At 41.1% G+C, this 24,781-nt stretch overlaps 1 protein-coding gene across 3 annotated transcripts in view; it reads left to right on the forward strand.

Annotated features, from left to right (window-relative positions):
- Positions 1-24,781, forward strand: part of LOC102236192 (tetratricopeptide repeat protein 28-like) — a 115,198-nt gene that overhangs the window by 80,385 nt on the left and 10,032 nt on the right. For all 3 annotated transcript variants that reach the window (XM_014473687.2, XM_023338511.1, XM_023338512.1), the window contains 18 exons: positions 5,247-5,443; positions 6,237-6,390; positions 6,481-6,652; positions 6,752-6,920; positions 7,023-7,183; positions 7,513-8,001; positions 9,508-9,700; positions 9,796-9,876; positions 11,117-11,369; positions 13,414-13,523; positions 14,758-14,887; positions 15,006-15,233; positions 16,529-16,688; positions 17,620-17,760; positions 19,398-19,539; positions 19,640-19,819; positions 22,283-22,845; positions 23,074-23,321. In XM_014473687.2, coding sequence (XP_014329173.1) covers positions 5,247-5,443; positions 6,237-6,390; positions 6,481-6,652; positions 6,752-6,920; positions 7,023-7,183; positions 7,513-8,001; positions 9,508-9,700; positions 9,796-9,876; positions 11,117-11,369; positions 13,414-13,523; positions 14,758-14,887; positions 15,006-15,233; positions 16,529-16,688; positions 17,620-17,760; positions 19,398-19,539; positions 19,640-19,819; positions 22,283-22,845; positions 23,074-23,321 — 3,771 coding nt within the window. The remainder of the gene's footprint in view (positions 1-5,246; positions 5,444-6,236; positions 6,391-6,480; positions 6,653-6,751; positions 6,921-7,022; positions 7,184-7,512; positions 8,002-9,507; positions 9,701-9,795; positions 9,877-11,116; positions 11,370-13,413; positions 13,524-14,757; positions 14,888-15,005; positions 15,234-16,528; positions 16,689-17,619; positions 17,761-19,397; positions 19,540-19,639; positions 19,820-22,282; positions 22,846-23,073; positions 23,322-24,781) is intronic.

A 24,781-nucleotide genomic window follows, 5' to 3' on the forward strand; every position in this document is an offset into this window, starting at 1 on the left:
GTGGAGGAAGGAGGTCATAGATCACTGATGTCCTCCCTAATCTCCCTCAGCAGAAAGCCCGCTCATCAGATCTCAGCTCATTTTCCACATCTCTAATCCCGGCTGCTCATGCTGCGGCCCGTCCGCTCGTTGGAGGCGTGGGGGGGGGGGGAATCCCGACGTCCTCCAGAGTCTCTGCTCATCAGACCCGCTGCGCTTTCGTCATAGGGGAAGCTCTTCGTTGGGTTGCAATTACCGCGGCGTTTGCGGTGTTACCGAGGCGGTGTGCAACCATAACCGAGTCTTTCTGCCAACTCTGCAGGCGTCGGTGTAATCCTCTTAGCTCAAGACCCCAACGAGCGAGGTTTCATAATCAGTCACATCCTCAACTCCCATCAGCTGCTTTTAAAATACATACTCAGGCTGGCAGAATCATTCATACCCCGGGTACGTTTTTATATTCCATCATGTTGCAACCACAAGTCTCAGCATTTATGTTTTATTTATTGAACCTGAACAACATAAAGAAAATGAAATATGGCATTAGAATTTTTTCTTTTTTTTTTTTTTTACAAATAGCTATCTGGAAAGTGTGTGCATTTGTATTTTGTCATTGCAGCGCCACCTTTAGTGTGTGTTTGGGGTGTGTTTCAACATTTTCGCCTGTTCTTCTAAACTCAACTTGTTTCAAATCTCACCACAGATTCTTAGTTTCGACTGGGCCGTCGAAAGTAAGAATCTTTACTTACTTGGCTCATTAATCTGAGCCATGTCATGATTTTCACAGCATCTCCCAGGTCTGCCAGAAGGTCAGCTTCAGGCTGTGTGACATGTGACGAGCTAAAAACGAGGCTTCTTATGCTTTCTTTGAATAATAGCTTCTTTTTGGGACCTTTTCACAAAATTCTGTTCATTTCCTTTCAGTTCAATCGATCTACAAATGTCATTTATAGGACCATAACACAAAAAGTGATTTCAGTTCAATCATACATATATTCTAGTTGATCCTAGTTATCAAACAGTGGATCAAGTTCTGTTCATTATTCAGATTAGTTAAAGTTTTCTATCTAAGGAAACGCACTGAGTTACTGACCTGCAGAATTCACTCCTCCTGGACGAGCACCCATACGGTTTTGCAATAAGTTCATGTTTAGGCCAAAGACCTCCGGAATGTAACATCACAAATCAGCAGGTTTACCGTCCAGAAACCACTTGTTCAGTTCTTGTTTTGGCTGTGCAGGAGGCTCCACGTCTACTTTTCGAAGATATTCAGTTGTATAATGGCGCGTCTGTTTGCAGCCATTTTCTTGTGTGAGTGCAAATGTAGATGTCTGGGGGGCACGGTCAGCAGCAGCTTATCTTGATTTAAAGTGACAGAGTACCCTGAAGCAGCTCTTTCTGAAATGAGCTCAAATGTAGACAAAACTGAGCCACTGAACTAAAGTCTCAGTATCTAAGAATGATTCTGTGCAAAATGTGATGTAATGTGGAATGTATCCTGACTTGTCCAAGAAGCAAAACAGTTCACCTTTAATTTTAAACTCTGCTTTAAATGTTACCAAAACGTTCTCCCTGACCTTTCTGCTGGACTTCTTGGTCTCCATGATGCCTTTTGGTCTCTGATGACGCAAAAGTGAACTCTGTTTACTAATGAGGTGAATGCAGTTACACTAAATGTTTCACAAGTCCATTAATTATCTGCCACCTTGTGTTCGTCTGTCACAGAAAAAAAATAAATTAAAATAAAATCACAATAAGGAGCAGTGAAGTTTGCATTTGCAACGTGACAGATGTGGAAAAGCTCCGTGCAGACGGCGGCGTGACGGGCTGCTGGATGTTTTCCTGCATCTTCACAGCTGCCTGCTTCATTTAGCTTCACTTTTCATAATGTGTGCAAAAACATGCATGTGTCATGTCTGTGAACGCCTCATGCACACAGACGCTCTTTGAGTTCATGTCTCGCCGACTGCGACATTTTACACAGCTGCAAACCGTGCAGTGAAATTCCAGTAAAGGACACTTACTGTGAATAAAATATGTGTGATTTAATTAGTCAATTTCTCTCTACATGGATTCATAATTATTAACTTACTTCTAATATTTATTCATGATTATTCATTTTACTTCTGTTTTGGTTATTCTTGGTTGTGTGTTATTCTGTGTTTTCTTATATTTTAGAGCAGGCTAGATAAATGACCATCATAACAAATGATAGTTTTTTATAATGATGATATTTGTATTAAGCAAACAGTTGTTGCTCTTTGATAGCATATTGAATTTATTTCACCTTGTAAAAAACATGGAAAGTATTTATGAAAGGATCTCCTCCAAGGTCACGTTTAGGGAAGCTGGGTCTTTTTCAAACCAAATCGGAATTGATTCAAAATTCATTAATAATTTGGTTTAATGCAAACACTCCAATTTTGAAAAAAAATTGGAGTTTATTCAAAATTAGAAAATAAACTAGCTTAACGGAAACAGGCCAATTTCAAAACGATTTTGCGAATTGGAATTTATTCGAATTTTGTTAAGAAAATTAGCTTAATGCAGTTGTTCCCAAAGATTTTCTTCTGGGTAATGGATTACAATCACCCCCCCCCCCCCCCCCCCAAAAATCAACTGGGCACACACATCGTTCAACCAGACATAAACCTATACACATATTTTGTTTTCAAACTCCACTGAAGTTTATTTCACACATGAAGCCTAGGCACAAATTCAAACTGGAAGACTCTTTTATCCCCACCGGGACCCGTTAATTGAAGCGACCTGCCCACAATCGTCGACCTATCAACGCTGGACCAAGCCACATCACGTCCAATCATTGACCAAGTCCCAGCTGATAAGGACCTTCGTTCATGGTGTCCTTCGCTCTCCAGCCGAGCTCAACCCACCACCACCCCTTCTCCTCCATTTGCCCGGTCCTGAGGCCCAGACCCTTCTTCAACCTCCACCACCAGTGTGGGCCTGGGGAGATGAGGTTCCTAACAGCATCGGGAATGCTCATCTGAAGCCTATCGCTAACGCTGCGATAACCGTTATCCCCAGCCGGGGCCCGAGTGCCAAAGACGTTAAATTCTGTTTGTCAGTAAACTCTTCTAATTGTCTTCTTATCTCCATCTGAGTCTCTCCAGATTGAATTCACGTTGCAACAAAACACACTACAAACCATCTTTACAGTGAAACACTTTTGTGTAACTGTTTTAATTTTTTTTTTCATTCATCCATACCACTTCCTGTGTCCCCCCTGCAATGGCCCCTCACTTTGGGAACCACTGGCTTAATTAGTTTTGAAAAAGAAAACTCACGTTTGACATATTGAAAGTGCTGTATTGCAAGGGAAATCCTTTTTTTCACATTACAAGTCATGTGATCAACAACCGGACGTTACTACTGGCAAAAACAACAAAGAAGACGACAGGAAGTGGTGTTAGCGGATGATAGTGCAACATGTTTTTTAATGACTTTTCTCGTGAACGAACTTATTCACATGATTTTAACTGTGTTTCTTATTTATCGGAAACACCGCAATTGCAAAATTGTGTCTTTTTCACATTAACGGAATAACGACAAAGGTTTGGGCACACTTGTAATAGAAACAAAACCCAGCTAGTGTGTCGCTTTAATGTGTTTGGAGTAAAGTAGCTGCTGATTTTGGCTTTTAGTGGCATCGCTGGCAGAAAGAAAAGAACATCCGAGAGACACGCGTGAAACCAGAGTCAACATGTGACCTCGTCCATCTGGTGTCTCGACGCCCCCCGTAATCACACTTCCCTCTGTCATTCATCATTTGCCCCAGTCTCTTTCAGGAGCAACAGAATCTGTACACACACCAGGTTCTCTGCATTTCTGTCTGTGAGGAATCGATTCCGCAGCAAGTTCTTTCTGTTTGACGGCTTCTCGTCTCTTTGACAGCTTACAAAACCATCAAGGATTTTCAGACCAAGTCTTTTAAGTATGAACTGTATGAACGTAACCTGTTTTTTCTAAACTACAACCATTTCCCAGTCTTAATACTAATAGAAGAACTCGAATGATTTAGATTTCCAATTCCCAACATAATGACGGAGAGAGTTATTTCTTACTCCATAAACTTTAATTTCCTAAGATCTCTATGCCTTAAAAAAAAACATTGAAAACCCTAAATTGTGATTAATTCAAAACACTCAAAAAAACGTAAGATTATACAGTAAATACAAAAATGTGGAATAAAAATAAAATTCTTCCATTTCCAGTTTTAGATTGTAGATTATTCCTGAGGTGAAACTCTTTATCTCAAGTGTCCCAAGCTCCTTATTCTTCAATGATCAAACTTTTCTGGCTGTGTCTCTAAAATTTGTGTTGTTGACGGAGGACAGCTTCATCACAGGAAACGTCAGGATCCTCACCGCAGCTTCCTGTCCCTGGACAGAGAATCTGATCCATGCGTCTGCACTGAAGAGCCTCAGCGGCAGATATTATTAGATTTGTTGGGTTTCCGCCCCGAAGCTTATGAATTATTTACTGCTCTGCAACAGAATCTCATATTTCACAGGTCTGACAATAATGTCAACCCTGACTTTCACAGGGATGTATTATATTTACATTTCTAAATCTTATAGTGGGTTATTAATATGTTTTTGAATCTGCGAGACAAAAGCAAAGTAGTTAATCCATAATCATCACAAAGCTCCAGCAAAGAAAAGATTTAAAATCCAATTCAAATTCAAAGATGCTTTATTTATCCCAAAGGGAAACTAAGCATTGCTGTAACTTTAACCATCCAAGTATCTTCAAAGAGTCACTGCAGATGGTGATGCTGTGGGAAGGATGAATCTCCTGTAGCAGTCAGTGTTGCTACGAATTTGATGAGGCCTCTGCTGCTTTATTACAGTCTCATGACTGTCATACATGCTAACGTCTCCATTTCCCGGCAGCAGAGACGATCTTCCACGACAACATGTCCTGGACGACTCCGTCAGTTGTTAGCTAACACTGCTAATCCGCCTCATTTACTTTGGCACGTAAAATTACTCTTCCAGGCGGCCGGGTTCTCCCTGTTCTGACCTGTAAAAGGAGGGATCCTGTTCCTCACAGCTTTCTCAATCCGCAAAGGATAGTGCAATGATTGTGAATGATTGATTTGTTTATTGATTTGTTTACTCTTAGATTTAAAAAAAAAAATAAAACACTTTGGCAAAAGCTAAAGATGAGTGAGATTATGCTTCATTGCCTTTATTTGCTTTGCTGAGTGTCTTGCTGTTATTTTCTCTCCCGCTCTGAATCAGGCATCATACATCACATGAAGGGGGAGTATGAAACGGCGCTGAAGCTCCACAAAGCCCACCTGTCACTGGCGCAGGAACTGGGTGACTACGCGGGGCAGGGCAGGGCCTACGGGAACATGGGCAACGCCCATCATGCGCTGGGCGTCTACGACCAGGCGGTGCGGTACCACAGGCAGGAGCTGCAGATCTCTCTGGAGGTGAGTTCCTGCGGTCTTCACTTTTGTAACTTTGGGTTGAAACGACTTAATTGTGATTAATCGATTATTCAAATAATCTCCGATTAATTTAATAATCAATTCATTGCGAACTGGAGCACAGAGTCAGAAATTGGCGATTTGCTGAAGGAACTAAATACTGGGAGCCGTAATTAATCCAAAACTGGACAAATAATATGAACGCTTGCATGTAAGATGAACAACAACCTTTGTCTGTGAAAATGTTCTACCAAGAACTTCTCAAATAAAAGCTGCAGCTAATTAATTAATGAATCTATAAATTACCTAGTGCACAGCAAAGGAATACTTTTTTTTTTTTTGCATTTTAGGCATTAAAAATGTTATTTTAATATTTAAAAATGGAATTGATTTCTATCATTTAATATATTTGTTAAATTGTATTTAAAAAACAGCTTTAAGTGGCTTATTGAAAGATTTGCAGAATGTGACAATATTTCATCCAATTAATCAATTAATCTCTGAATAATCGATAGAACAATTATTGTAATTATTAAAATATGCTAAATGTGCCAACTTTTTAAAAAATCTGATTAATTGATAAATTGTCTGAATAATTCATGGAATAATTATTTCAATGAATATTAAACTTTGTACAATGTGCCCATTTAAAAAAAAAAAAAAAAACCTATTAATCGATTAATCATCTGAAAAGCTGATTACTAAAACATTGTTTAGTTGCAGCCATTTTTCTGACACAAAAATTTAAGAGTGAATATGACATTTCTGGAGTGACTCTTCTGTCTTGGTGCTGCAGGTGAACGATCGCCAGTCGCAGGCCTCCACTCACGGTAACCTGGCGGTGGCCTATCAGGCGCTGGGAGCTCATGACCGTGCTCTCCAGCATTACCGTCACCACCTGACCATCGCACGGGAACTCAGAGACACTCAGACGGAAGCGAGAGCCCTAGGCAGGCCAAACAAAAGAGAAATATAGATTTTTTTTTTAAATAAAGCTGTTCCTGAGCAGGTGTGCTAACACTTCTGACTTTGCTCTGCAGCAAACCTGGGGAACTTCCACAGCTGGAGGGGAGAGTACGCTCAGGCTCTGCCCTACTACCAGCAGTACCTGGTTCTGTCCCCGCGGCTGCAGGACCTGGAGGGCGAAGGGAAAGTCTGCCACAACCTGGCCTATGCTCACTACTGCCTGGGACAGTACAAAAACTCTGTCAGGTGAGTGATCCATTGCTACGCAGGTGAAAGCTTTTCTTTTTTGTTTGGAGGTTTGGTGAAAATCCTCCTTGATTTGAAACATTTTTGTCGATTTCTCAGGTATTATGAGCAGGACCTGGCCCTGGCTAAAGACCTGCAGGACAAATTAGCACAAGCTAAAGCCTACTGTAACCTTGGTTTGGCCCACAAAGCTCTCGGAGAGTACATCCAAGCAGAGGAGTGTCAGAGATACCTGCTCTCTCTGGCTCAGGCTCTGGATAACACACAGGTCACCCAGCTGACGCTCTGTTCACTCACTCACCGTGGAGCTGCAGGTTTTCAGGCAGCAGTCGACGTTAACCGGCGGTGTTGTGTTTATGTTGGTCAGCAGGCAGTTTTCAGGGCCTACGGGAACCTCGGGGACGTGTTTGTGTGTCGGGGGGATCCGTCCGGAGCGCTCAAGTTCTACCAACAGCAGCTGGCTGTGGCTCAGAAAGCTGCCGACCAGAAGACGGAAGCCGACGCGTACGCTGCACTGGGATCAGTTCACAGGTAGTGAGGAAGTTCACCGTTGTGTGCTTTGACCTCTGCACGGTGACAGCAGGCGCTGGGATTACGTTTTGTTTTCTTTGGAGAACGAAATTTGCATCTCTGGATCAGAATCCTTACCTCAATGTTTTTAAAGATTCCCAAAGGGTCCAACATTTCCAAATCCAACATGTTAACAGAGTTAAAGAGAGATTTTATTGTAATCTGCTCAGCCTTACTGTTATCTGCTCTCTCTCTCCCAGCCTGAAGGAACAGCGAACATTTCTTGACTTTCCTCTCCCTTCATTTGTAACTCCTCTTCCTCTCCCTCCCCACCCTTCTCTCCCACGCAGGCTGCTCCGCCAGCTGGATGCTGCGCTGTCCTTCCACAGCCGGGAGCTGACTCTCCGTAAGGACCTGGCTGACCCCCAGGGGGAGTGCCGGGCCCTGGGCCGCCTGGCAGCGGTCCACATGGCACTGGGCGACTACACCACGACCTTCCAGTGCTACGAGGGCCAGCTGGGGCTGGCGCAGGGCCTCCGGGACGCTCGATTGGAGGCCCAGGTCCATGGGAACATGGGCATCACCAAGATGAACATGGCGATGTTCGAGGAAGCCATCGGATACTTCGAGCAGCAGCTGGCCATGCTGCAGCAGCTGAGCGGCAGCGAGGGCATGCTGGACAGAGGCAGGGCCTATGGGAGCCTGGCCGACTGCTACGACGCCCTGGGAGACTACGAGGAGGCCATCCAGTACTACGAGAAGTACCTGACAGTGGCTCAGAGTCTCAACCACGTCCAGGACCAAGAGAAGGCCTACAGAGGCCTGGGAAACGCACACAGGTCGGTGGCAGCTGGTGGAAGGAAAACTTCCAAAACCTGCTCCTTATTTGGTGGAGCCCTTGCTGTTTTAGGAACCTCTACTTTACTTCCTGACCTGTTTCTTCTGAATATTATTGTTTTCCTTTTCCCCTTTTGTAGCCCAACTGACCGGGGTTAATAGTTATAGTTCTATTTTTTACATTTATTTTCCTTTATTTGATTTTGAAAAACCGCAGGTCTGTTGAGTTGACAGGAAGTTTGCCACGCAACAAGTTAGCTTGCTGTGACATTGTGTTCATACCTGGAAGTGGGTTACATTTATAACTCTGATATCGACTTACAGTAAGCTGAAAGTTTACCAGCAAAGTAAACATCTGGATTCGAACTGGAGCTAAAAACGATGGAGCTCATACAGAATGGCGACACAATCGTTTCTCACACAAAAAAATTAATACACTTTCATTGTACATTTTCCTGTAATATTGGCTTTCAACTTTTATTTTCTGGTGTTTTTTCTTATTAATTACAGTAAAGTAAGAAAAATAACAAAATAATTCTCTAAACACTAAGTCATCATTTTGGGACTATAAAGGATATTTTTGTAAGTGAACAACAGGACAGGTGCCAATCTTCCCAGGAGAAGATGGTGGTTAACATGTCAGCCTGTTAAAGTTCATGACAGAACATGTTTTAAAAAAAAACTGATAATCCTGGTGAGATGATTGGTAAAAACTCACTAAACAAGACATTTTGAGTCATATTTGACTCTCCATGCCAAAACTAGGAACAAGTCAAAGAGACAAAAACAAAAAATTTAAACCATCAACTTGAAAGTAATGATTTTTAGGTATTTATGCAGAGTATACCAGGTGAATTCACGAAGAAACCACCACAGGCTTTAAATCGTAGTTTTGAAGGATTTCAAATTGTAATCTTTGTAGTTCATTTACAAAGTACAAAAACACAAAATCTTACCAAGTATATGTTTTTCCTAGTTTATAATCCTAATATTTTATTACACTAAAAATAAGACTAAACTTGTTCCACTGGCAGATTATTTCACTTGTAACAAGACATTTTTCTCATGTTAAAAGTGAAGAAATCAACAACGGGACAAACAGTTGTCCCGATCAACAACTTTTTATTTATATTCAAATATCAATTACTTAAAAGAAGCTCCGACATCTTGCTGAAAAGCTGATTCTACGTCAGTTTTGTCTTATTTCCTGTTTGGTGTAATTCTACTTTCAGACAGATCCCTTCAGCAGCCTGTTTCCACGTATTTCTACACAAGTCGTGTTAACAGACAGAAGTCTTAACGAGGCGCTTCTTTCATCCATCCGGTGTTTCTGTTCTCCAGAGTGCGAATGAGACGTTAGTGAAGAGAAGGGAGAGCCTGATTTGGCTCAAACTCAGCTTCTTTTAAAACGTCAAAAGAGTGTAAAAGCACTTTAATACGCCAAAAATATGTCTAAACAATCTGTTTTGTTTTTTTTTTCTTCTCCTCCTTTTTCCCTGTGGGTGCAGGTCCATGGGCAGTCTCCAGCAGGCGCTGGTGTGCTTCGAGAAGCGGTTGGTGGTAGCCCACGAGCTGGGCGGCGAGGGCGGGGGGAAGGCGCAGGCTTACGGGGAGCTGGGCACCCTGCACAGCCAGCTGGGGAACTACGAGCAGGCCCTGTCCTGTCTGGAGCACCAGCTCAGCATCGCTCGCTCAGCGGGGGTAAGGTTCACGCTGCCAGGCTGCCAATCTGGCAGGAAGTAGTATTTGTGAAATGTATATCGGAGACAGTGATAATCCCTCGTTTCATGTGGCAGGATAAATCCCTGGAGGCCGAGGCGAGCGACGCCCTGGGAGGCGTTTATCAGCTGATGGCAGACAACGAAACTGCTCTGCAGGTTTGTGCTCTGCTACTCTTTATTTCTATCTGTCCAGTCAGCGCAGCATAAAGAGCAGAGGCAGGTGAAATGTCCAGAGGTGTGTAGAGTGTCCAAAAGTTGTGTTCCAGTACGAATTTCACCACATCAACATGTTTCTGCTCAAGTTAAAGTAAAGAGACACGACTCAAGTAAGAGCGGCTTGATAAAACTCAAGTATTTGGTAACAAATCATTCAAACCATCTTTTAATGTTTAAAAAAGACCAAATCTTGTTTTTTTCAAAGCTGCAGTGTGTAACTTTTATTAAAAAAAATATATTTTTTATGCATTTGTTAGAACTGTCAACAGAATGATATGAGGGACATAATCTGTGACAAACATCCATCTCCTCTGCCTAACTCGAATCAGCCAATCAGATCCAGGAGGCGGGTCTTAGCGCTGTCAGTCATCCCTCGTGTGGCGTTGCTCATTCCTTCTTTCTCTTCCCCCTTTGCTCTCTGCTGCACTGCAGCTAGCATAGCCTGTTGTAAAAGCTAAAGCTAGTTAGCATTCCCACTGATGACTGCGGATGAACAGTTTTCCAGTAACTGTTAGCTGTTTCTCCACCTTTAGCACATTTGGCAGCGCATTCAAAAGAATGATCGACATCATTCAGTGAAGTTCCTCACAGTAGGCCTGTCACTATAACAAATTTTTGCTGGACTATAAATTGTCCCGGAAGATATTGCGATAAATGGTAATATTGTTGTTGTTGGACCATTTTCAAGTAGTACAATGTTAATGGCAAAACAATTAAAGAACACATTGTCAATGATGAATAAACTTCATATTCTAATGAACATTTTACACTGGAACTGGAGGACATTTTAAATGTCCAAAACAAAACAACAGAAACAACAAATAAAATGAATGATGAAGGCTCAATGAACTGAACAAGGGCTGGTTGAGACCAAAGCACCAGACTGAGGCCTTCTGTCATTAAACGTTTTGGTAGAAAGAGAAAATCATGCAAATGGAAATTATTGAGTTTATTAAATTATTTTCATTTACTAGGCAATTTATTGATTTATTGCTTATCGCAACAGGCCTAACTCGCAGTGTGTATCCAGAAACTTTACTCAAATAAGAGTAGCGACTCTTCATGATGAAGTTACTCAACAACCCAACTCTGGATATAGATGAGAGCTGAACACACAGGCTTCACTCACACACACGTTGCTGATTAAATGTAAACACTAAGCCTGCTGTTCCTGCTGCAGTGGCACCAGAGGGCGCTGAGCATCGCCGAGCAGACGGGCTGCGTGAGGAGCCAGGGCCGCGCCTACGGCAACCTGGGCCTGACCTACGAGGCTCTGGGGAAGTACGAGCGGGCCGTGGTGTTTCAGGAGCAGCACCTCAGCGTGGCGGCGCAGACCAACGACCTGACGGCCAAAACTCTGGCCTATGGAAGCCTGGGGAGGACACACCACGCCCTGCAGAACTACACTCAGGCTGTGATGTACCTGCAGGAAGGTGATGCACAAAATACACACGCTCACACACATTTACCTTTACAGGGAAACGGAGTTTCCCTTCTTTGTCAGTAGTTTACAAGCTTTATTTATGTAAAGTGTCGTGATTTCTATCGATTAAATATTTCACATTCGCCTCATTAAGTTTTGCTAGTTGTTTGTTTTCAGGGCTGGAAATTTAGAGATTCACCGATCCGATACTAATATCTGTATCGGTGCCGATATTGAAAACCATTCTAGATCTGACATTGGTGACCATGTGTCTGATCCATAAGGACAAATCTATTCAGTTTAATTCTATGCTTTGTGCTCTGAGCAATGTCATGCTTTATGATTTATTCTAAACTATATTTTGAATTCCTAATTGCACTTTTTGTTCCAGTGTATTTTTGACATGTTTGACCAAAGTAGTATTAAGTAGTAAGCTACTATTTTTGTCAGTTTCTTTATTATTTATTATCCATTGGCTGTTCTTCTCCTAAGTACTCTGAACAAATTAAAGTTGTTTTTACACATTTGACCAAGCATTTGTTCTTTAGCCCAGAATAAATTAATTGTTCAAAGCAAGGCGAGGTTTGGCCGAATAGTTACCATGTCAACCTGTGCATCACGTCATCAGAATTAGATTTCTTTAGGTGAAGCTGTGGAGTTTTTGGGGAGGGAATGTTTGTTGAAAACATTCAAAATGTTTTGAATTCATGTTTAGAATTAAAACTTTCTTTCAACAATTTGCAAATGAACATGAGCAAAACATGTTCATTTGAACACAATTCTCAAATAATGAGATGTCACCAGTTCAGTTCTGCCTATTTTGACCTTTCAGGGTTTCAGGGTTTTAAGAGACGGGGTCATTTGGACCCATGGGTTGTTTTACCCTCCATGTAGCGGGATCGCTACACTTTGGTTGCTAGGTGAGAGGCGGCGCCCGCCGACTGTGACGTCAATATCAGGAGGTTTTTGAAACCGAAATACTTTAAATGATTTTTTTTAAGCATTGGACTGTTTCCAGAATCAGCAGAAATCCAAATGGAACGACAAAAACATGCAGGAGGTACATGTTGCATAATTGGTCACATTAAAAAAAAACATTGAAACTCAAAAACGTAACAAAACTACTTTAGTTATAATATAAATTTGATTTCTTCACTTTATTTATCGCATTTTTTAAACTTAAATTATAAATTGATGTTCATATATTTTCTCCTGACAAATTTAGATTTGCTGTTTTAGACAATTTAGTCATTTTAATCTCAAACCCTGAAAGCTTACAGTACTACCTACCGCTCCACATTCCAAAGATTTGAACTGCTAACGTTTGCTAACTCTTTTCATAGTGTACTTTGAGCTATGTTTAGATTTTTGCAGAGTTATTCATGTAATCTGGAAAACCTTTTCTGGTGGAATAATCTGAAGACGCATCGTGTGTGCTATTAGAACTTCTTCCTCAGTTAAAACTGATGCAGCTTCATTCGGTCCAAATCCAGACTTAAGCGGCTTTAGTTAGCCTGTTATTTGATCATTCCTGACCTCCGTGTGTGTCTCAGATCCTTTGGCTGTAAATTGATCATTATCTCCACAAGCAGCACAGGATTGCACTCAGCGTTGAGGTGAGGAAACGTTTGGAAATGAGCCTCCAATTAACCCCCACAAGGAAAACACACAGAGGAGCGCGCGACCTCGAAGGAGACGAACACACACAGAGGCGGGAATGTTTTCTTTATCTGATGAGCTTCTGCTCAATCTGAGGCCCTAATGAGAACTAAACCGAAGCGGGTGAGGCCGCCCGCGCCCCTCCCAGGAGCCGACATCAAACATGTCTGGGACAAACCGAGGACGAGAGAGAGAGAGAATACAGCGAGTCTGAATTTGAATGAGCTGATCAAAAACGAGAGGAAAGGAACAGTGGGAGAAAGTGAACGACGCATCCGAGCATGGCGGGCTAATCAGCGGAGCCTGCTTCAGAGCAGCAACAGTTGTCACGTTTTTTTCTGTTTTTTGCTCTGATGAGCTGTCGTCTGATTCTCCGTGGCGTGGTTCCCTCCCAGGTCTGCGGCTGGCTGAGCAGCTGAGCCGGAGAGAAGACGAAGCCAAGATCCGCCATCGCCTCGGTCTTTCTCTGTGGGCCGGCGGCAACCTGGAGGAGGCACAGCACCAGGTTTATGGAGTTATTACGTTTCAAGAAATGGGGAGCAGGAATGCCGCTATGTCACTTAGTACACTGTAACATAATTAATAAACAGCAAAGGTGTGTAGAGTAGCCAAAAGGATTAGCACTACGTCACACGACGGCGTATAGGGGCCACTGAGAAAAAAGGAGGAAATTTCTGCTAAAAAGAAAAAACTCTGATATTTTGGGATTAATCCCAGAAATTGTCTGAGGCAAAAGCATAAAGCAGAAAAAGCATAAAGCATCTGAGTTTGAAAAGGAATTCTCTGTCAAAGGAATTTGCAGAGAAACTCAAAAATGTCCATGTTTTTTTCAAGAAAATGTTTGTGTTTTTTTTTCCAGAAAATTTCTCCTTTTTCTTGGCAACTTTTCAAACTCAGAAGTTTTAACTTTTTTTTGTTTGGTTGTGTTTTTTGGGGGTTTTTTTTACAAAGTTTCTGAGCTTAATCTAAAAAATTCTGCTTTTTTAAAAAAAGCAGAATTCTGAGCTTTTAAGCTAAGAAGTTTTCTCTCTTTTTTTGGAGATTTTTGTGGTGGAAATTTATTCAATTTATTTTTATTTACAATGGCCCTAATACGCCGTCGTAACTTCAACATATTTTTTTACAAAAGCAAGAGTATTAAGGCTGTATTGTTTACCCTCACTAGCTTGGTCATTGAGTAATACATCTAGCAAAACCTGCTGTTTTTCTTTCTTATAACTAGAGCGCAGTTTTTAGTCCTTCCTTGATTCAGGTTCAGACATAAACAGAACCCAGTGTAAGTTATCTGGGCATTTTTCTCTCATACTTCATGAAATATAGCTGGTTCTTTAAGTAGCTAATGATCAAAAAAAGAGTAACAGTAAAGTTTCAAATACTCATCCAGTACCGATCAGCCGCACAGTTCAGCACTTTTTATTCTGATGCTTGTTTTCCTCACTGATTTCTAGTTGCTGCATTTCTGAGTTTATGAAGACTTTCTTGTCAGATTCAGAGTCGTTGCAAATCAGCCAGGCTGTGTGCTGGCACCACCCAGTGGTTAGCATTGTAACTGCAGGGATACTGAGGTTTTAACCATTTGAGATCAGTAAGTTCTGCTTGAAATATTTTTACACACACACAAAAAAAGACAATATAATGAATGTGAAAGAACAGCATGTGAATTAAGTTCCAAATGTGAAGTTTTCAGTGGGAGGTTTGTACATGTCGTCTGATTGTTGGATCGATTTGTTTCGTTTCAGCTGTACAGAGCTTCTGCGTTGTTCGAGACAATCCGCCATGAGACGCAACACAACCTGGATTACAAGCTGTCCTTGTTTGATCTGCAAACCAGCTCGTACCAGGCTCTCCAGAGAGTCCTCGTCAGCCTAGGTGAAATGTTTTACCCTTCTCTGGCTTATTATTATTATTATTATTATTTTCAAATATGAAACATAACTTGCACCAAAGCTCATTTGATCCATCTTCATGCGCTGGTCCGTTCTTCCAGGGCGGCACAACGAGGCTCTGGCCATAGCCGAGCGGGGGCGCACTCGAGCGTTCGCCGATTTGCTGGTGGAACGCCAGAGAGGAAGCAGGCAAGCGTCCGGCGCCGACCCTTACACCCCGGTCACCGTGGAGAACATCCTGGAGACGGTCAACAGTCAGAAGGCGCTGATCCTCTACTATTCGCTGGCTGGAGGCTTTCTCTACAGCTGGCTCATATCTCCAGGCACAGGTACGCAGCTGAGTCCACACAAAACCGGCTCTATCACATTATCCTGACTCCATCGAATCGCTGGATCAATGATATGTTGCAAGTCTATCTTTGCTTGTAAGATCTTCACATTTTGATTGTGCCGACAGTTAAAACAACAACCTTATTCAGATTAGTCGTGTGGCATTTGATCATATTTTCCACCGAAGAAACAAAACATCAGGATTTTAATGGCATCATCTAATACAGTGTTGTTAAAATTTTATTTTTAAATCTTTTAAAAAAATTTTTAATCATAAATAAACCTTTTTAAGCAAATATAATAATTTTTTTCAGTTGTTATAATAAAATATTAGTTAAAATAACACATTGAAGGGCGTGCCGTGGTGGCGTAGCGGTTAGCGCGACCCGTATTTGGAGGCCTTGAGTCCTCAACGCGGCCGTCGCGGGTTCGACTGCCTGACCCGACGACATTTGCCGCATGTCTTCCCCCCTCTCCTTCCCCGTTTCCTGTCCGTCTACTGTCGTTTAAGGGACACTAGAGCCCACAAAAGACCCCCTGGAGGGGTAAAAAAATAAATAAATAACACATTGAAGATGGAGATGGAAGATGGAAACAAAACAAACAAACAGCCTGTTTCCGCAGAAGGGAAATTCAGTAAAACGTTGTTTGCCACGCCCGACTTGGCTGTCGGTCAAATTTATGAAGTTGTTTTGCTCGCCAAGTTAGAAATAGAAACGTTTCCGATAAGAAAAAGACCAAAGGAACCGTCCAGGAGCCCTGCTGTGAAGAATACAATTTGGTGGGAGTAATATAAGAATATTACATACTTTTTGTTTTGGGCAAACAAAAAGTTTGTTCAAATGAAAAAATAGTGAAACTGAAGAAAAGATTTGAAAGTAAAACGGTTTTTCAATTTCAAACTTTTTTTCCTCTGAACAAACTTTATGGCCCCAATTTAGCTCCGTAGGATTGTGGTGGAAATGTTTTATCTGGTAATATGTTTAACATTGAATTCATAAAATCATAACATATTACCTGATAAAATGCTCCACCACATGTAATAATTTAACGACCACTGAAAAGTGAGGGTAAAATTCTATGTTTCTTGACACATTGTGTAGCATGGTCTGTGTGTTGGTTAAGTGTTTCCCCAGCCAGAAGCTGAAGCCGTTTGGGGGCCACAGCATGATAAAGGTCGGGAACCCCTAGTCTGGTGCAAAAACATGAACTCCCTAGCTCTGTTTCATGTCGCTCATGTCAGGTAAACAAACCTCTCAAACTTGTCGCGTGTCCTTCCTGAACCCTGCCACAGGCATCGTGAAGTTCAACGAGGCGTACCTGGGAGAGGCGGGGCCTGAGGCCTCTGAGTTCCAGGATGGCGGTGGGAGCCCGCACGGCGGAGGCCCCGTGTCTCTGGATCAGTACATCTGCAACGCCAGAGAGGCTCTGGGAGTGGACAGCCATCACAGCAGGTAGAGAGGCTGACGCAGCGACAGATCAATCAGAGATCAGAACTTTTGCTCCATAAATCGATTCCTGTGAAAATGGATTCAGATGATTTGCTGATGTGACTTCCTGCCCAGGGCGGCATGACCTCGGGGGGCCGGGGGGAGGAGTTACAGCCAGAAGTGGGCAGAGTAAGATTGTACTCAAGAGTAGAACTCCTTCAACGTATTTTTTACTCAAGTAAAAGTGAAAAGTATTCATTCAAGAAATGACTCAAGAAAGAGTAAAATAGTATTTGGTAAAAACTCTTCTCAAGTACTGAATAACTGATCAAATTATCAATCATTTAATATTTAAAAATGAGATCATCAGATGGACCAAAATATAAAGTTAAGTGGAAGGTTTTGTATTTTAAGGACCAAAATGATGATAATTCATATAAGTAACAAAAAAATAACACAATCAGGCAAAAGAATTCCAAATCAATTTCTTTTGATAAAAAGATTTATGAAACTTTGGTGAGTTTTTGGTTAAAAACATGTTGTGGGTAGAAAATTCAAAAATTTTACTGAAGTGAGAGTAGAAATACTTCATAATAAAGTTACTGAAGTAAAAGTAAGAAGTACAAGAAGTACTCCTAAAAGTATTTTTTTCCCAATAAGGTCCTCAAGTAACTGTAACTGAGTAAATATAACTAGTTACTTCCCAACTCTGGTTTCACCCCAAATAAGGTGTGCATCGACTAATTATGTTTATTCAGTGGGGAGTGGGCGCCCCCTAGTGTCGGGCACCGTGTTGGCAAGTATTGCTGTACTTTAGGGTTAGGGTTAACCCTAACCCCTAACCCTCTGCAGCTCAGAGATTTCAAAATTCACTTCAGGTCTGATGAGGAAGAGCTTTCAAAAAGAAAGAAGTCAACCCGACCGCTTACCACCGAGTCCGAATCTGTGTTTCCAGAGTGTGCTCCGGCAGTGAGACGGAGAGTGAAGCTGGAGATCTGCTGGAGCAACAGTTTGAGGAGCTGAACAACAATCTGGCCGCCGCCGCCGATCCAACCGGCTACCTGCGCATGGTGTCCAGAAACAACCGCTTCAACAGGTTCCACTTCAGCTTTTAACAACAGCTTGTCACTCGCATGCAGTAACTCCAGCAAGATTACATTTAGGCATTTTATGTTTCCTAGTGGGAAAAAATAAAAATACTTTAGTATATTTCAAACATACTTACATTCGTGTAAGTACATTTTAAGTATGCTAAGTATTAAGTGTACAACCTATAAATATATACGACGTATACTAAAAGTATGCTTGTACCAATTTTGACATTATAACTTTAAACACACTTAAATATAATTGTACCAAAATATACTTTTAAGAAATATATTAAATTAAAGTATACTATAATTGAACAAAATATGTATTTGCCCAAGAGTAAATATACACTTCCTCAAGTGTATATTTAAAATATCTGTCAAAGATATTTTGTGTATATTTTAAAATATATGCTCAAAATATAATTTTTTTAAATTCACTTAACGCTTACTTTAAATTATTAATTTCAGTATGTTAAATGACATCTCAGTGTAAACTTTAGGCTAATAAAGTATGCCTTTTAAGGTGCCTTTATATTACATAAAGAACAATATATAGTAAGTGTAACTTAAGTTGTCCAAAAAATGTACGTTGAAGTACACTTTAATTTGTGCTTTAATACAATTTAAATACTATTAAAGTACACTAAGCACAAAATTTGTTATTCCAAAATGTCACACTTTAAGTTAACTAATCCTAAGTGAACTTGAAGTAAAGTCATGATTAGTCTGACTTAACGTATGCTCAAGTATGTTAAAATGTAACATACTTAGTATATTAATTTTCACCAGGGTTGTAATGAACAGATTTGTTGATTCCACAGGTCAGGCAGAAATCAAACCCACAGCAAAACATGTGGGAACTAGTTAATTTATGGGTTAATAAAGGAAACACTTACTAAGCTTGGACGGCTTCTTTCTCCTAAGCACATAAAATCCTCTGGCACAAACCACTTTCAGGTTTCAGTCAGGTTCTCCTTTTCTGATATTAAAATCTGTAACAGTACTACTTTATTTTTTCTCATTTTTAATTTTGGTACTTTTGTTTATTTGCAATAAAAACCTTTCAATATTGAGCACTAAAATTTGTAGCACAATCTGAAATATTTGTAACAAAAAAAAAAAAATCCTTTTTAAGGGAGAATTTTTTAATTTTTATCCAAACTGGTCTTAATACTCCTGGGTAATAACTTGTACCTTTTGTTGTTGTTATTGAGTACACCATGCTTGGAAACCTTTTAATATGTTATCTTTAGCGGCGCACCGATTTCAGTTTTCTGGCCGATCACCGATCCTTTAAAAGCCTGACCTGCGGATTCCAATTTTGGTCAATACAAACTTTTTGTTTTGTCTTATAAGTTGCTAAATATAGCAACACAGTTGCTAAGTTGGCAACAGTGGGGTTACTGTTGCTGGATAAGGTCAGTTTCATCGCCCAAAGTGAAGGAAATCTGGGCTGATTTATCCCTTATTATTTTCCTTAAAGTGAAAATGAAGTATCTACTCCAACACAGAGAGCTGCTGGGTGTAATTCCTGCAAAACCTTCATAGACCCATCAGTCTGAACACTAACTCTCAATGAAAGCGTATTTCTAATCCTGTTAGATCCATATATTCCATGTTTTATGTAAATGCCCTCCAACAGGAGCTGTCGGAGCATGACGAGCCTTTACAGCGCCACCGTGTCTCCAGTGAAGGACGGCTTATCTCCTGTTTGCCGACCGTCTAACGTTGGCAAACCTCCTCTACGAGCCCTCTACGACTTACTCATCGCTCCAATGGAAGGGGTGCGTGTGTGTGTGTTTGTGACACGGCTCCTTTTTCTGTCATTTGAATGTTGAGCTTTCATGTTTTTGTTTTTTTATATCTTTAATGTTTCTGCTGCAGGGTCTGATGCACAGCAGTGGACCTGTTGGCAGGAACAGGCAGCTTGTGGTAGTTCTGGAGGGAGAATTGTACCTGATTCCCTTTGCCTTGCTCAAAGGCAGCTCCTCCAATGAGTACCTGTATGAAAGGTTTAACATCATTTCTGTACCGTCTCTGGCCAGCCTGCAGGCTACAAGCAAGGTAGGCCCTTCATTCTGAGGAGGGCAGTAGAGTGCACAACTCCTACGTAAAAAAACAAGGGGGGGCAATGGGTGGTCAGTTTTGAAGAATTCCAAAAAATGTGAATAACCTGCAGTCCAAAAATATACAGGAAAGTTTTAAAGTGGTGAATATAAGAACGCATTTCAACACATTAATGTGTTCTTTAATTTTACCCCGTGTTCCAAATTATTATGCAAACTGGATTAAAGATTGAATTTTTTGTTGTGCTATTAAATTTCTAGATGGTATTGTGTGTCAGGGCTCTTTGAATCACTCTAATTAATTTCAGAGAGCTGGTTGATTAGTTTGTCTGGTGAGCTCAATTAAAGGAAATCTACTTAAGAAGGATGTTCCACATTATTAAGCAGGCCACAGGTTTCAAGCAATATGGAAAAGAGAAAGAATCTCTGCTGATGAAAATCATCAGATAGTGTGGTGCCGTATGACAAGATATGAAAACATTAGATATTTAACAAAATCTGAAGCGTTATGGTACTGTGAAGAGATTTGTGGCTGATTGAGAACAAAGATGGGTTTGTACAGATAAAGGCAGAATGAGGAAGGTTTCTGTTAGACAAATTCATCAGATTAAGAGAGCAGCTGTTAAAATTCCTTTACAAAGCAGCAAATAGTTATTTGTAGCTGCTGGAGCCTCTGGAACCTGAAGGTGGAGGATCCTCCAGAGGCTTGCGGTGCATCAACCTACTATTGGGCCCCTAACCAGAGCTCACAAGCAGAAACGGTCCAGTGGGCCCAGAAGATTAATTTTCAGACTTGCTCACTGATGACTGCTGTGCAACCCTGGATGGTCCAGATGGACGCAGTAGTGGATCGGTGGTGGACGGCCACCACATCCCAACATGGCTGTGACGTCAGCAAGGAGGTGGTGGAGTCATGCTGTGGGCTGAATTCATGAGGAGAGAATCATTGGTTGACCCTTCAGAGTCCTGAAGGTGTGAAAATGACCTCAGCAAAGTATCTGGACTTTCTGACTGATCACTTTCTTTCATGGTTCAAAAGAAAGAGCCGAACCTTCAGTAGCAAAATCATCTTCATGCATGACAATAAATGCTGCAAGGAATATCACTGTGTCATTGGCTGCTATGGGCATAAAAGGGGAGAAACTCATGGTGTGACCTCTGACCTCAACCCTATTGAGAACCTTTGGAGTTTCCTCAAGCAGAAGATCTGAGGGTGGAAAGCAGTTCATATCAAACCAGCAGCTCTGGGAAGATTTTCTGACATCCTGCAGAGAAATTCAAGCAGAAACTTTCCACAAACTCACAAGTTCAATGGATCAAGAATTGTGCTGTGATATCAAAGAAGGTCCCATGTTAACATGTAACTTGGCCTGTTATGATGTTTTTGATTGAAACAGCTTTTGGTTTTTGTACATGTGACCACTTAATGCTGCACATTCAAAGAATGACCGAATGCAGTTCTTTATAATCCATAAAATGTTTAGAAAATCTGCTGAGCATAATAATTTGGAACATTTCATTTTGAGTTTTTTATTTTTGAAAAAAAAAATCCTGTTCTCATGGGGAGCTTTGTTCAGTAAAATTTGATTTATACTGTAATAGTTCATGACTTGAAAATTATACTGACCATCATTTTTCTTAAATGCATTGACCATGCAAAATCTGAGAAAATATCACTTGCATAATAATTTGGAACACTGTGTATAGAGTATTGTGTATTGTTGTTGTTTGTCATCGCTTATGCTTGTTGACGTCAGATGTCTGCTTTGTGGGACTGATTGCCCAGCTTGATTCTGATTGGCTTACATGCCTTTAAATATCTCTTTAGACACATTAGCTGCGTTTTCATTGACCACAAACTGGGATTATGAAAATATATTTGCTTCATGGAAATTTCAAGAAAGAATAATATTTTTCAATAATAGGAATTTGCGCTAGGATGAAGTGGGTTTTGTGGTCATATTGGAAATAGTGTATTTAGCAGAACTGCAATTGAACCACTTTTTTTTTTTTTGCATCACACAAGTCACACGATCGACAACCAGATGTCACTACTGGCCTAAATGACAAAGAAGGCGACAGGAAGTGGTCGGATAATGATGCTGCGGCATGATTCTTAATGACTTATAGTGTGAACAAACTCATTTACATGTGACTTTAATTGTTTCATATTTAACGAAAACACAGCAATAGTGAAATTGTGCTTTTTCGACGTTAGCGGAATATCGACACACGTGTTATGGAAACACGGCTACTGTGCGCCAGAGTTCTGTAATGTGCTGACATGACAGGCAGCCGAACCGCATTCTTTTGTCGCCCACTTTAAAACTTTTGTGTACATTTTTGGAATATTTATCATTCCCTTTTGTTATTTAGGCGATTCGTCTTCTGACGTCGCCTTTTTGTTACAAGACAAAAAACATTAACAGTAAGCGTAATTGTTTGTGTGTTCTGCCTACAGCCTCAGCCTCGCCCCAGCGGTCTCCTGCTGTGTCCGGATGGAGGCTCGGTGGCCGCCGTGGTCGGGGCCCCTCACCTGCCTCCCAGCGTCATGGACCGCTGGCTGTGGGGGCCTTTACCCTCGGCCCAAGACGAGGCATTGTCTTTGGGTGAGCAGCTGGGCTGTCACCCCCTGACCGGGGCAAACGCCACCAAGGAGCGCGTCTTAGCGGCACTGAATCAGGCCGAGTGCGTTCACTTTGCGACCCACACGTCCTGGAAGCTCGCCGCCATCGTCCTGTCCCCCAACCACGAGCGCAGCACCGGGGACGGGCCGCAGGAGAACTCTCTGCGCGGGACGGCGGCGTTAGCGGACGGCGCGGACCAGGAGAGGAAGCTCGAGCGTTTGTTTCCCAGGAGTCACAGCAGCCCAGAGAGACTCCGAGGACCGGAAGAAAGAAGCGAGGACGGGGAGAGTGTTTGCGGAGTGGAGAGCGTGTGCGACAGCGCGCCGCTCCACGACTTCCTGCTCACTGCCGCCGACATCCTGGACCTGTGCCTCTCGGTCAAGCTGGTGGTTCTGAGGTATTCATGTTTGATAGTAACTAGTTACATTCACTCAGTTACATTTACTTGAGTAACTTTTTAGAAGAAAAAAAAGTTACTTTTAGGAGTATGTTTACTATGCTGTACGTGTATGTTCTACCTCAGTAATTTTATTATGAAGCATTTCTACTCTTACTTGATTTTTGGGACAACCTACCCACCTCTGCAGATGCATTTAAATGACGTCTGATTCGTTTGTTGTTTCAGGTCGTACCCGGAGTCCAGCTGTAGAGTGACGGCCGACGGAGTGGTGGGTCTGACCCGGGCCTTCTTGGCTGCGGGCGTCCAGTGTGTGTGCGTGTCTCTGTGGCCGGTGCCGGTCGCTGCTTCCAAGCTCTTCATGCACACGTTCTACACGGCGCTGCTAAACGGCAGCAAAGCCAGCGTGGCCCTGACGGAGGCCATGAGGAACCTGCAGAGCAGCAAGCACTTCTCACACCCCTCCAACTGGGCTGGTGAGCTGAAAGGATAAAACATAAAACGATCTCAAGTCAGCCGCTGTTCTGTGTGCAGGTTTTCTTCCAAGCTGGCTTCGTATTAGCCGTGCAAATGTAAACTTGATCAGTTTGTTAAGGTGAACCGAGTTTCTCGTGGAGACACAATTACATAAAGGGCGACATTTTTTTTAAAGTTACAGTCAAAATTTGACATCAGTAATTTGAGTTATTTAGTCATAAGAGGAAAAAAATGGGAGTTCATGTTTCAAAGTCATATTTTCACCGTTTCACAGTTTCAAGCTTAATATTTAACTTCAAAACTAAATTGTATCTACAGCAACAGTGACTGAATAGAGGTTCTTAAGACTCAGCTTTTGTATGAATTTGCAGATAAGTTATATATTAAGCTAAATACTAATAATATTTATTATGTATGAATATTATTTGTACTGGGCTAAATATTTATTTTAGAGCTAAATGTTTAGCTTCAGAATAAATATTTAGCTCTCTAAATATATATTCAAGATATCTATTATTTTTAATGTTATTTTGACAAAAGACTAAATATTTACTTTCAAATGAAATACTTAACTTGCTACATATTTAATTTGAACCTCCAAGCAAGATCGTTAGCTTGCAACAAAAATATGTATTGTTTTTAATATGTTATTGAGACTAAACATTTATCTTCAAACTAACTAGTTAGCTTCCAATGAGATATTTAGTTTGCTAACTAAATCTTCAATTTGGAGCTAAAAATTGTGTCTAAATTACAGAGTAAAAGCAATACATGTTTATGTAGTTGAGCTCATATATGTAGTTATTCAATAATTTTATAATTGAAAATGTTGCTTATTTTGTTGATGTAGTTTTAATTAATTAATTACAGACCATGCAGTAAACTCAATTAAAAGCTTTAATGTTGTTCATGTTGTAATTCACTTTCAAAGCCCTGATTAACATTGGTATCATCACAAAATGCCATACACACTTGAGACTGAAACTTTTAATAAGGCTAGTGTTATGTACAGTTATGTCTAACTATCAGTGTTTCATTTTGCATCAATTTGACAGCCAAAATACAATTATTTATATATATACAGTACAGACCAAAAGTTTGGACACACCTTTCTAATTCAATGGGTTTTCTTTATTTTCATGACTATTTATAAGGCAAGAAATCCCACTTATTAACCTGACAGGGCAGGTTGACCTATGAAGTGAAAACCATTTCAGGTGACGACCTCTTGAAGCTCATCAAGAAAATGCAGAGTGTGCAAAGCAGTAATCACAGCAAAAGGTTGCTACTTTGAAGAAACTAGAATATAAGGGCTATTTTCAGTTTTACACTTTTTTGTTTAGTGCATATTTCCACATGTTGTTATTCATAGTTTTGATGCCTTCAGTGTGAATCTACAATGTCAATAGTCATGAAAATAAAGGAAACTCATTGGATTAAAAGGTGTGTCCAAACTTTT

This window comes from Xiphophorus maculatus, chromosome 8, assembly GCF_002775205.1.
Source record: "Xiphophorus maculatus strain JP 163 A chromosome 8, X_maculatus-5.0-male, whole genome shotgun sequence".
Lineage (NCBI taxonomy): Eukaryota > Metazoa > Chordata > Actinopteri > Cyprinodontiformes > Poeciliidae > Xiphophorus > Xiphophorus maculatus.